Source organism: Aythya ferina (assembly GCF_964211825.1).
Source record: "Aythya ferina genome assembly, chromosome: 5".
NCBI classification, from domain to species: domain Eukaryota; kingdom Metazoa; phylum Chordata; class Aves; order Anseriformes; family Anatidae; genus Aythya; species Aythya ferina.
In genome coordinates this window covers 59,349,956-59,363,244 of record NC_140301.1, presented here as the reverse complement: position 1 = coordinate 59,363,244, position 13,289 = coordinate 59,349,956, and the positions used below count along the sequence as shown (strand labels likewise).

Below are 13,289 nucleotides of genomic sequence, written 5' to 3'. Positions count from 1 at the left end.
CTCCCTGAGGCCCCGGCTCTGCCGAGCACCTCCACAAGTTTGATTTGCTCTGGTTACCCATGAAGGAGCCTTCTTCTAGGGGAAGTATTTCTCTAAGGGTTGAATTGTCTTTCCTCACATGGTGTTCATGGTGCCCAGAGAGGTGGTGGGGTCTCCTTGGAGAGCTTCTGAAGCTGCCTGGCTGTGGGCCTGTGCTCCCTGCTCTGGGTGGCCCTGCTGGAGCTGGGGTCAGACCAGGTGGACCCAGAGGTCCCTGTCAACCCCAAGCAGCCCATGATCCTGTGCTGGATGCTGGGGAGGGTCTTTTATTCCCATAGGATGCGATCCCATGTCGGCCTACACCCCTGATGGCTGCCTGCTGTGGTGCTGCCCTCTCTCTGGAGCTGGTGCTTCTGTCACAGGCACGTCCACAGTCAGGGGACCCGCTGTAGTCCAAACCACGTCAAAACCACCCCCGTGTCACTGCTGTGGCAGAAGCTGCCTGAATGGGAGCGTTGTTTGCGGGATGCCTTTGCTGAAGGCTGCAGGAAGTCTGGCTGCCGGGCTTGCTGAGGCCTGCAGTTCACTCAAGGGCTCTCCTGGTTCTGCTTCCAGACGGGATCTGCAAAGCTGCTGAGGTCCATGGCACTGCTCACAGCACTGCTGGGCACCTCGCTGCATTGCCTGGTGCCGCACACAGCCCCTCTTCTCTTCAAACTTCAGCTTCCAGCACGAGCGATCCTTAAACGTGTCTGGCTCTCAGGGCTCGGTGGCAGCAGCGTGATGTGGTCCCTGCCCTGACTGGGGTTTTATATTTGGCAACACGCTGCTCAAGCGTTCTCACCCTCGTCGCTCGTTCCTACGTTCACTTTGCCCTTTGCTGTGTGCTGGTGTAAGCATTTGCGAGCTATGTGGTGAACCAAATGGGAGAGTTCATCTGGCAGGAAAAGAACCCAGCGACTTACCATGTGGCTGCACAAATGTTTGTTTCTGCCCCGCAGGAGACGACAGCAGGGGAAGGAGGTCGTACAATGGCGTGAAGGGAGATGAGAGCAGCAGCAGCAGCTTTGGCACTGGTGCTGGCTTTAACCTGTACAAATACAATTTTGGTTTTCCTAGGCTGAATACACAAGCCCGAGGTCTCTAAGACTTTTGCTACTTGTGAGAATGGGAGCTGGTGTCTGACCTCTTGTTTGGTCACTCATTTCTAAGAGAAACGATGCTGTTTACCTAAAATTATTTACCTGCAAGGAAATAGTTGACTTCCTTGTATCATAAAACACGATGTGTGCTGGAGCCAGCATGCAGCACTTTTCATGGCAGGTTGTGCTTTCACAGTCTTTTCAAACCAAGCAAACTTCATGGTTCTTCCTTACGTACAGCCCTTTGTGCACTGCCAGTGTTTCCAGTGCTGTCTGGAACATGGACGCTGTAGCTATTGTTCCATTAGACTGCTCTTTTTAACTTTTTAAGTGTGTGTACATGCCCCCACAGTGTCTCTCTGTGCTTGAATGGATTAAGGAAACTGGACTGTGTAGTTTTATGCTTAGGGTGAAATAGAAGGCAGTGCTCTTGGCAGAAATTTGGCTTGATTCCTCCTGAAGGCTGAGAGAGATGAGCCAACGTACACAGATCATTCAACAGGTATGTCTACAAGAGATTGGTAAAGGTTTTGATTTTGAGAGGTCATCTTGATTTTGAGCTTTAAAAAAAGCTTACATGCTTCCCACTGAGACTCCAAACCACTGCTGTCTTTATCGAAAACTGTGGTCATGTGCCTGGTTCTTTTCCAGATGTGTGTTGTATCAACTTTATCTTCTTATTTCTGAGATTAGATGTGAAATGTGGGGAGTGTTTTGTGACAAGCCCTCAGTATTGCGGTCAGGATATCCCGTCGTGTCATAAATACCGTTTAATTTTTTTCCCCTTTTACCATACAGCCTTATTTCCTTGTCTTGATTCCACATGCCGTTGTTGCATTGCAAAATGCATTGAAGGGACAGAACAGAAGGTAGAAGCCTCAAGTGAAAGATTTGTCTTGACTATTTCGGGTCCCTAAAGCGTTTATTTTTCTGTTATCTGTGTTTTATTTTCTTTTCACGTGTGATTTCTCGTATTTGCAGGTGTTTCATAAAACCGAGCAAGCGAATGCTCAAAATACTTGACAAGTTGACAAGGTCTGCAGGCTCTGGGGGCAGGTCAACCCACACAGTGGTGCACACATTGCAAGGTCACAAATGGATATGGGACTAGAATGGGGCAACGTGTCCTATATGGAGTTTGGTGTGAGATCTTAAACTTGTTAAGGAAAAGTATGTTTGTCCTGGGTGTTGGGAGCCGATGACCAGCACTGAGCTGGACCACATCTGAAAAATGTGCAGTTCCTTGATTTAAGGCAGACGTGGAGAATTTTGTAATTGCCTCCTAGGTTCAGGTGTGCTGTAGGCAGGTACAAATCCTGGAAGCTACCAAGCTTGATGGTTGTTGAGAACCTGAAAAACTTGCAAAGGTTCTTACTGAAAGAGAATAAAACAGAATAAAAGGGTTATTGACATAGCTGGATTATTATTTTAGCGCATGTGTTTGCCCAGTAGACTGTAATGGACTTGAAGTAGTTATTCTGGTACATTGGGTAAATTCTCTATCGATTTTGGTATGCCTAGTCATTGTGAAAACTGATTTCTCAATTCCACACAGCTGCTCTTGAGTCGTCAAGAATTGGCCTGTCAAGCATTGGCCTGTCACTTCGACGCAATTGAGATAAATGTGCCACAAGATATGTTTTTATTATTGTGTGCTTAATTGAGTATGCATTAGTACCTCGTGAAGAACCACTTTAATTAAATATCTCTAAAATATTTTCTATATACTATCCTGAGTTAATATCGTAAAAGTTTTTTTTTTTCTAATTTTTTGAAGGGGCATTGTGGATAAAGAAAAGGCTCGTGTACGGAGTGAGTTAAGTTTCAGCTTGCTGCAAAATCCTCTTGTCAGGTCCAAGACACTTGAAATGGTTTTGTAATGGAGATGTTGAAACACAATGGGTGGTGGGAATGTTTCTGTTTATTATTAATTCACTCAGTATGTCTTTTTTTGCTTTAAATGCCAGTCATTCAAGACTGTAGTTCAACCACTACCTGGTCTGCTTGCTTTCTGGTAAGTGTGGTTGAGATGTACTGGTCTGTAGCGTTTGCACAATGGTCAGGGCATGTATACGGGTGTTTGGAAACCAGGGTTAACCGTGGCTGAGTGTCTTCTGAATTTTGGGGATGTCTGGGTTCATTTAACCTCCTCCTTTCTGCAATATGGAGCAGGACTCGTCTGACAGAACAGAAATGAAACAAAAGTGTGCGCGTGCATCCTTTTCCCAAAAGATATAAATAGTCTAAAGGAAAGATTGTATGCTTAGCAGCTTGGCAGATGATGCTGAGAACTGACATAATACAGATATAGACAGAGTACCGGAGCCTTTTTTTGGTTATGCTTTATTGTTTAAAGGAGAAGCTAAGATCAGCTCTCTGGAGTCTCGGTATTTCTGAAAAAAAGAATGTAAATGTTAGCAAAGTGATCTCTGAGGCTTTGTCTTGCAGTGCATGTTACTGTGGGCTGAGCAGAGAGGAGCTGCAGACTGAAGATAGCTTATAAGCAGTGTTGTGAAAAAGCTCATTTGTTGGTGGCTAGAATTGTGATTTCTGCCTGAAACCTGAAATGCCTCGCTGCTGTAACGAGCTGTAATCTCTAGATGGCACGTAAACTGCTTGTGAGAGCTGCTCGTGTGCTGGTTGAGGACAGAGCCATCATGGATTTTTCGGCCAAATAAGGTTTTGAGAGCATTTGGAAGTTGTCTCCTTACAAGGTGAGAACAGCAAAATCCTCATTCTTAAGACTGCACAGAATCTGAACAGCAGAGGAAGGAAGGAGCAATGAACATCTCCTCCAGGCACCCTCTTGAGTTTTGCAGGTGGGGAAGGGCAGAGATGACCCAAAAGACTGGGCAGCTTCTTCAGCAAGTACTTAAATGAGGATTTCTAAATTCCTGACGTTGAGCTGTGAAAAGAGACAGCTCCCTCCTCATCTGAGAGCTACTGGTCTCATAATGTCCTTTGTTCCGAGGCTCTCAGAAGTGTTTGGCATCATTGCAGTCACGCTTCTTTTTCCCCGGTTTGTGCTCCCTGTCCTGTAATGTGGAACAAAACAATTGCTTTCACTCAGATCCCATAGCTTCTTGGATCAGGGAGAGTTCATCACTGCTGCATGCTCGAGGAAGAACCTGCCTTCTAGGATGTACCAGTTAATCCCTCAGCCTGGTGTTGGAAAATAAACCAGTGATGGCCAATTGCAAATAGTAGATGAACTCTTGGCTATGCAGCAGAAACCACGGTGGGTTCTGAGTACTTGCTAAATGTACTGAGGGTTGTGAAATAAACAGGTCTGACAGCTGCTTGCTCCACGTTGGGCCATTCATATCCCAGCTGAAGAATCTTTGTGCCAGAGCAGTTGTCTAGCCCAAGCTAAGCAAAAAGCCTGCAGATGTTCTTAGAAGCATCTCTGATTTAAAAGCCAAGTTGTCTTTCTACAGTAAACTTTCTTGTGTGTGTTTTTTTTCTGTTTGTTTTTCATGTTCCCTATCTATAAATCAAGGATTGTTCCGATTCTGTAAGTGAATTTCCCTCTGACATCAGAACTGAGGAACAAGTGCAAACAGATCTCTCTTGCCGACTCCTTCCCTTGCTTTTGTTTGTAGTTCGAGTCTCGGCTATATGTTGAAAGTCTGTATTATGTTTTTAATCTAAACTTTTCCACAGTAGAGAGGATCATTTGTTTTGCCCGTTACTTTAAGTAACAGAAACATCTTGGTTATAAAATCTGGAAAAGAGGGTCTTAGGGATTCTAAATGCTTGACTCTGTTTAATAATTGTATCTACTAAAAATAACCTTTGGAAAGAAGGGTAGTAACTCATTCTGTAATAATCCTAGTCAACAGCAGAAGCCATAAAGATTTTTTTTCTGGAATGATGAATGGCTGCATATCTAAGTCCTGCAATTTTGTGCTATGCTCAGCAGAATCTAAAATTTAAGAAAAAAGGTTATCTAGTGCTCCTGCCTGTGAAAACCTTCCTTTGTTTTGTTTGCTCTGTTGCCAGCCAAGCTAGAAAAGTGAGTGGGGCCATCAGGCTACGCTAATGTTGTGTGATGTTTTCATCCCTTCAGATGTCCAAGAGGCTTCCTCTTCCTCCGAGAGCATTCCTTGTCTCCCATCCTTCCTACGTGAAGTCTGCGTGTGTGTGGGGGGTGAGGGAATGCAGATTTGGGCACAAATCTTTTACCCTTTGGAAGCACTTTGTCCAAAACACACACGAGGTTCCCGTAAGTGTAATTTAGCTGTTAAATATCTTATTTTTTTATAAACTTTAGAACTAATGCTTCTCTTCCGCAATGCATCAGAAGCATTTTTAGTAGGATCCTGAAGTCCTTGACCATTGAAGTGCATATATAGCCTGTAGGGCTATTTGAGCGTTGGTGCTGCCGACCATCTAGAGGCTTTATTACTTGTTTTCCTCAAAAACGTGGCGTCATTGTAGACCGCTTAGGCAGAGCCATTCATTAAATATTTCATGTGGGTGAAAAAGAAGAAAAAGACAGATCAAGCCAACGTCCACGGAAATGGAAGTGAGTGTACTGCTATTTATCGTCCTGCTGTGGAAGACCAGGAGACTTTATTCCTGGAGATGATGTGATGGCTTTTGTTGGTGACATTGCTGATAGGCTTCCTCTGCTGTCTGTGTGTGAGTAACTCCTGGGGAATTTTTTTTGTTATCTTCACCCAGAATAAAAAGCTAAACCTAAAAGGTAATGAGATATTTTAGTGATATTTAGAGAGATTTTAATTTTATATTCTGTGCATGGCAGGCTATTCTCTAGCCTTAAAAACACCAGGCCCTGTCTGGGAAGGCAGCAAAACACTGCGGTGCTTTTGGGAGTGCTTTTGCAAGGAGGGGTGTTGTCCTTAGTCAAGTCCTGTGTAAACTTGAAATGTCTTTGATTGAGGGAAAAGGGGGAAAAAAAGCGAAACAGTTTCAGGTGCTTCTGTCTGCACTGATGTCTCGCACACGGAGCCCCGGCTCTGTTGCTCCTGAGGCAACACCACGCTAAAAAACAATACAAACACCTGCGCTTGGATCCACCTGCCAAGTTCTGGAGCCTTGCACTCCCTTCTCTATAACTTAAAAATAGGAAGGAGGAGATGGGCTTTTTTTTCCCCCCCAGTACTTCAGTTACTGTGTTGAGAGAGGTACAAAGAGTGCTGGCTGCCAAAACGAAGGAGACGGCGAAACTGTCCTTGGGTACAGGGCTGCTGCATGCACAGACTGGTTGGGGGAAGCAGATGAGAGCCTTTCCCTTCCTTTCTCTTCTTTTCCCTTCCTTTCCCTTCTTTTCTCCCTCTCACGAGGTTTTCCTTCCGCCACGATAGCGAATTAAAGTTTTCCTAGAGAAGGGCAGCTCCCAGGTTGATGTCCCAAAGTCTTCTGGCTTTCAGATGTAGCGTGCCAAAAGGTTTGATCTCTCCCTTTGCAGATAAATCGTATTTCAATGTGTTTGTTCCTCTCACTGGAGGAATTCTGGGGCTGGAAAATGTCTAAGTAAATCCCAGGTTCGCTCTTCGGTCAGCTGCGAGATGCATTACGAAACTGCGGTTCTGCTTCTGTTGACAAAAAAAAAAAAAAAAAGCACTTTTTTTCTTTCTTTTTTTTTTTTTTCTAATTGTAAGATACAATTGAATTTGCCTTGCACTTTCTAATCTTGAAAACAGAAGCTGGGCAGAACTCGCTGGCTCCGGCCAGCTCCGCTCTGCGCCCACTGGAACCAGTGGAGTTGGGAGGAGGTCGGCGGGGCGAGGGTTTTGTTTGAGATCCCTTGCAGCCCTGTCAGTATTGTTTCTCTTAACTTGTTTAGTTTTGTGCTGAGTTTGTGAAGGTGCAATGCAGCCTAGCCCTTAATGTAGGGCTGACTTGGCTTCGATGTACCGAAGTTATAAATAGACACCCTCTTGCCCCCCTAGCAGCAGGAAATGACTGCAGCAGGTGTTGTCCTCTGCTGGAAATTTGTGCTTATTAGTACCCAAATGCTCTCTTTTTATTTAAAATAACTAGCTTTCTTGTGCGTTCTCCCTTTATTTAACGCCAGCTGACTTGCTACAAGCGTTGTCTTAAAGTCTGCAATCTTTATTAAGACAGAAGAAATAAAGCCAAAAAGGCGGCATTGCCTTATTTCTGTGCAGAATGGGTAAGAAGCACATTTATGTGCCATCTTAAAAGTCTTTGCAGAAGGCATCGAAGAGCTGGGCACTGGTAAAAAAAATAGCCTTGAGAATATTTTTGATTCCCTTGGTTGTGTTGGGCTAGAGTTTAGCTCAGGTTTGCTGTAAGTTGTAAGGTGGTGGTAGCAGTGGGTGCTTGGAAGATCTGAAGATCTTGAGAAGCAAGAGCTGGTACCCCTGCTTGCACTGAGGATGGCACCGAGAACATCACTGGGGCTTTCTGTGCAGCCAGGTGGTGCAAATAAGGATATCGCCGTCTGGTCCGTGTGCGATGAATTTGGCGGTGTCCGTGGACAAACTTCCCCCTGACGCAAGGAACGTCATTGTCCATGGATTAACTTTCAGCCTGAGCAAAGAGGCCAGCTGTTTGGGCAGGGTGAATAAAGCCATGGTGCTGCTGAGGTTGGTTGTTTCCTTCCTGCCCTGGGGGACAGCCCCTGCTGTTGCAGTTGTTGGGTGCAACAAAAAAGGGGGGGACAATCCTCTGTGTCAGCTCCTGTTTAACACGTGTCTGCCTTCTTACTCTTTGTTTCTCCCTCAGATGCGAGAGCTGCGTGGAGCTGCTGTTTGTCAGAGGGGCTGGGAACTGCCACGAGTGCGACACCCCCCTGCGGAAAAGCAACTTCAGGGTACAGCTCTTTGAGGATCCGGCTGTTGACAAGGAGGTGGAAATCCGGAAGAAGGTGCTGAAAATGTGAGTGTCGCCAGTTCAAAGAATGGAACATGGATATTTCAGGGATCATCGTTTCCAAGAATTGACTTATTCCTCCAGTAGTTATTTAAAAAAACTCCCCACTTCTCCCCCAAAAAACCATCACCATGAAGCTTGACTCCATTTAATATGGAGGGATTTCAGAGACTCTGACTATGCAACAACTGAGGAATGAAGTCTCAACTTAGACTACAGGAGTTCTTGCTTAGGAGTAGAAAACGTTGGGTGTTTCTGTGTGGTGTACTTTTCACAAAGACCTGCCTCCCAAGTGGAGATGGTTACGTGTGGAGGGCTACAGCTGCTTTCCCTTGGAGGGGGTGAACATGGGAGTAGGGCGAGAAGCAGGACCGCAATTGTTTTCTTGCCTGGGGACCTGTTCTGAGAATTGAAGGCTAGCGCCCTTCCGACTGAAAATGGACAAAAGAGAAGCCATGTTCACATTGTTTCCTACTTCACACAGCAATTGTTAGTGGAAATGCTTGCTTACAAGCCTTGTGTCAGGCAGATTTAAGAGCTCTCGCAATTGAGATAAATTACATCTAAAATTACATCTCGCTCCTTGTGGCCATGAAACAACGTTTTATGAGGAAACTAAGCAGGCCAGTTGGTGCATTGTTAAAAGAAAACCTAATGGAATGTAGCAACCTTAGAGAGTTGATTGTACAAAGCTAAACTTACAGGTAAACTGTAAGCTTGGCAGCCTTAGTCTGAGATTTAGCATGATGCTAAATGAATCTTACGATATTGCTGAGGTGTAGGGAAATTGTTTTCTTGGATACCAAGACGCTGATGCAGAAAGTAATAATTTTCAGGTTTGATTATAAAGTCTACTGAAGTTAACAAAAGTCAAGCTGGAATGAAGTCAACTCAGTTGACTAAACACGAAGTATATTTAAAACAGAAAATGTAAAATATTTGACCCATTTGGATTTCCAGATTAATTTTTTGTAGGCAAAAAAATCCTCCAAATTGGAACTTTGCTTGACTTCTCAGAATTGGATTTTTATACTCCTGGGCGTCATGTATCTTGGTTTGCAGAGCAGGCAGAATCTCAGCTTTATGTTTTCTTGGGAAGAAAACTTGTGTGTCTTGACTTTCAGAGCCTGTCCGTGTTCTCGCCAGACTTGTTGTCCCTTCATTTCTTTCCTTCTTCCAGCTATCAGGAGCTGGATAAATGAGTTCTGGAATGATCTATTGATAGGGAGTAAGATAATCACATAGCATTTCAGTTTGCTGCTGACATAAGCTTTCTGTGGTTGGCAAGGAGCCAAACTCCCTTTTCTGATACTTGCAGAAAAAGCTTTTCTCGTGGGTGTTACTGTTGTCTCTGCCTTTAACAGGTTTTTCATGATGAAGGGCTGGCTGGGAATTACTACGTCTTGATAGTCTCAATGCTCCTGTTTACCTGCAACACCAGAAAAAGGATCTGCAAACAGTAGGCACAGATAGCACTGACTTATACCCAACCAGCTCCTTTCCTTTATAACAAGCACTTCTGCCTGCTGTTAAAGACCGTGCGCTGGTCAGCTGTGGGAGTCACAAAGCACATTGTTGATAAAACTAGGTCAATACTTAATATGCTTGCAGCAAGAGCCTTGTTGAATTGAAATTTCATCTGTGTGTGTTATATAAATGCTTGTTTCTCTTTTCTCAAAGATACAATAAAAGAGAGGATGACTTTCCCAGTCTAAGTGAATATAATGATTTCCTGGAAGAAATAGAAGAAATTGGTAAGTATTTATGCTTGCATTTTTTGAAGTGCTGTGCTCATGAGAGGCTTTTATCTTCTGACTTGCCTGCCTATGAGCATGTCTAAGTTGAGTTTCCGTAAAAGGATTTATCATAGTGTCAGATGTTTATCTAATTATTTTTTTTTCTGTACATTTCAGTCCTATTTGCTGAACTGTAGGACATCGTTAAGTAAAACGTTTTATCTGCCAGAGGACGAACATGATTCAGAGAGGAAGTAGTGCTTTATAGCTGGAAAAGAAAGGCTTGCAGGCCATTGTCAGTGCTACACTGTGAAAGATTAAACAGAAGAGAAATTCAAATTTTCATTATATGCTTCCATTAGCTTTATCTACCATGACAGAAGCCATATGGTGTCTTTTGTCATTTTTGCTTCTGCATGTTACAGTAGTTGGAGCTGCTTTGAAGCTGATGACCTTACATACCAGTGTGGTAGCATTTTCTGTTGCTGTGTAGAAGAAGGAGGTTTAGGAAGAGACATTGATTTCTTTCTCTTCGGATTAGTTGAAGTAGAACTTTGCCCTTTGGAAAGGGACTATGTTGTCAACAGAGTTTACTTTCTTCTTCTTCGTTAGGGTGACTTGTGATTTATGGTGGAGTGATGGATCTTGCTTAGGAAAACATGGATGTGTTCAAGCGGGTGACTCCTAAAGCTTTTTTTTTTCTTGATTTATATAAGCTTCTGAGGCTTTTCTTTTTTTTTAGTCCTGGAGGAAGAAGGGGTGGCTCAGAAAGTGCAAAAGAGGCAGTGAATGCGATTTGAAGGAAAACATGGAGATGCCACTCCCTTTCAGCTTCTCAAAGAAGCCCTTGCTCATTTTTGCACTGTGCTGCTCTGTAGCAGTGTATCCAGTACGCTTACTGCTGTGAGTAATGTGTCGTGTTTTTGTTGGCATCGGAAGGCTGAGGCTGGAGAGCTAAATCGTGTGGCTGGGAAACACCAGGCACACTCATACGGGTCCAAATATCTGGAGGAGAGTGGGTGTAGTTCTGTTTGTATACTTTTTTGGATGGTGTAAGGGAAGGAGGGAGGGAGCAGAAAGAATGGTTGCAGCTTAGCCAGACGATCCTGGAAGAGGCTGTGTGCTCATGGAAAGGAAAACTGCTTTTTATTTATGTAGCATTAAATATAGGTTTCCCACTTACTGCTCTTACATGGGCTTTTGGTATCTGCAACGAGGGAGTTGAAGTTTTGCCTGAAATTGCCTGAACCTCATCAGTTCGTGCAGAATGTTACGATTCTCCTGCTCTTGGGATTAGGCTGTTAAATTTCAAATGGTTCCAGAGCCTCTGATGGCAACTTGGTTTCGAAGCAGCAGAGCTCACAGCTGGTCTTCATAACCTTGTGAAGAAGAGTGAATGTATCTGTGATTGTGCTGGTCCTGCAAATGCAGAACATAGAAGCTCAATAAATGGAGTCATCAGGAATTGAAATTAGTTGCTGGAAAGTGACATCTAAAATACTAAAAGGACTAGGAAGGCCAAGTACCTCCTCATTTCTTCATGCATCGGCCAGGGTGATGAAAGGAAGGAAGAGGTGCAGTCAGAAGGCTTTAAATTTTCACAGTCTAAGGAGTTATTTATGATCTCCTAACTTTATGATCTACTGCTTAGGTAGATCCAGGAGCCGGAGGGCTGGCTAGATTCAAGAACAACACCTCTGATAAGAATTTAAGCCCTGTTCTTCTTTCTCTGGTGATAAAGGTCCTTACAGATATTTTCCTTTCAACCTTTGGAGATTGTTTCTGTTTCCCTGAACTCTTCTCCACCTGACAGTTGTCACACTACTGCTACGTACCAGACTTCTTCCAGCATCTTTGCTGTGCGTGGTGCGTGCGGCACAGCTGACCAACACATTGGAGGCATCTTCCACTCTGTGGGTATTCCGGATTTTGCTAGTAAGACTAGTAATTTCCTTTTCTTTGTGTGTGTGAATTCCCTGCTCGTTTGCGCACATGGGAAACTGTGCTGTGAGAAGGGAAAGAAAGAGGGTAGTCATGCGGAGCAAAGCTTCGCCTCGTGGGGCCAACGTGCAGCAGGTTGGCAGTGGCTGGTGGTGGTTGGTGGAGCTGCCAGCTCAGGAAGCCGGGCAGCGGAGAACCAGATTTCCCCTTGCTTCCCCCTGCTGCAAATTTCCAGTTTTCCTTTGAGAAGGTCGAAGTGATAAAAAAAAAAAAAAAAAGTGCAGCGTTACCCCGTTTTCTCCTGGCTTGTAAGTTTTCTTATCTTGTTGTTGGGGTGTGGGGGCGGAGGGGGATCAGAATCAAGTGATTGCTTGGCAGAGACAAAATGTAAACATCCTGTATTCGTATACTGCACGTGACCCTGGCACCGTTCTGATAGTTTTTCCAAATGTTTCAGGTAGATCAGCTCCAATGTTTGCAGCGACTGCAGCGTCTCGTTCGATTGATGTATGGGCTCGCTTGAAACACACTTTCCCCCTTCAAATCAGGTGTATTACATCTACAGACTTTTCTGTTTAAAGGAAAGTGTTGGGTGGTACAGCAAAAGAGGTAGGGGGAAAAGGTCAAACATTAGGGTAGTCACCTCTTAAGATTTCTATTATAAAGAACACATTTTTAAGTGGTTTAGAATGTAGCCACTAAATAATGCTTTGGGCAAAAATGTGTTATACAAGGCTTTAAATAGAAACCACATTTTAAAGCAGGCTTTCCCCAGAAGAAAAATCAGTTGGACAATTTGAGAACATTGTAAACAGTTTGTTGTCATTAACACTAGGAAGAAAAATAAAGTGAAAAGGTTAAAACCTGTTTTTTGGGAAAGGTACGTGCAACATCTACTGGAGTAAGGCAGGTCTGTGTCCCTGAGAGGGATGAGGTTAAACCTTCAGGTGGTACTACAGGTTGCAGTCTCTGGACGTCATGCAAACTTTGCTTGTGTTTTCCACGAGGTTTTCTTCTTCCCCAGGGTATCTCCTCAGCCAGTTTTTCAAAACCTGGTGTGAAAGCTTTCCAGAGCGGGGCCCGCCTCCTCGCCTGTGTACACACACTGCTTGGCACCGTTCTCCTGATACCTGAGTGAGGCCTCTAGGCATTACCGCAACACGATTCCTAATAGTAATTATTGCTTTTTAAAACATTCAGTACATTCAGCTTGGAAGGAGGCTACCGTGTTTGTGCCCTTTGGATTCCCGTATCTCATCGCTTCTCTGAGCCTGTGCAATCCCAGCTGCCTGGTGGCTCGTCTTGCTCAGACCATTTGTCTTACAAGCGATCCTCGGATAGGCAGGATTTTATTATCTACGATCGCTTGTGGGTTATGTTGTTTATTCTTTGTGGTCTTTTTCCTCCGTGTGTGTGCACAAGGGTGGTATTGCTGCTGCTAACAATGGGAGTAACTCAGTAGGAAAAAGGGCAGCTTTATCAAAGGTCCGTTTCAGCCATCTCATCTGACCAAAGATTTCAGTGCCGCGCTGTTCCAGCCAAAATGATTTGTCTTAGACCTGGTGGGGATGAGGGATTTGAATCAGTCAGTAGCATGCCAGGGTGTTTTTCTGGAAAACTGTCGCAA

The 13,289-nt window shown here is 44.2% G+C and overlaps 1 protein-coding gene across 1 annotated transcript in view; it reads left to right on the top strand.

Moving 5' to 3' along the window:
• Positions 1-13,289, top strand: part of MNAT1 (MNAT1 component of CDK activating kinase) — a 120,386-nt gene that overhangs the window by 26,373 nt on the left and 80,724 nt on the right. Inside the window, exons 2-3 of the mRNA XM_084520886.1 lie at positions 7,839-7,991; positions 9,666-9,739. Coding sequence (XP_084377012.1) covers positions 7,839-7,991; positions 9,666-9,739 — 227 coding nt within the window. The remainder of the gene's footprint in view (positions 1-7,838; positions 7,992-9,665; positions 9,740-13,289) is intronic.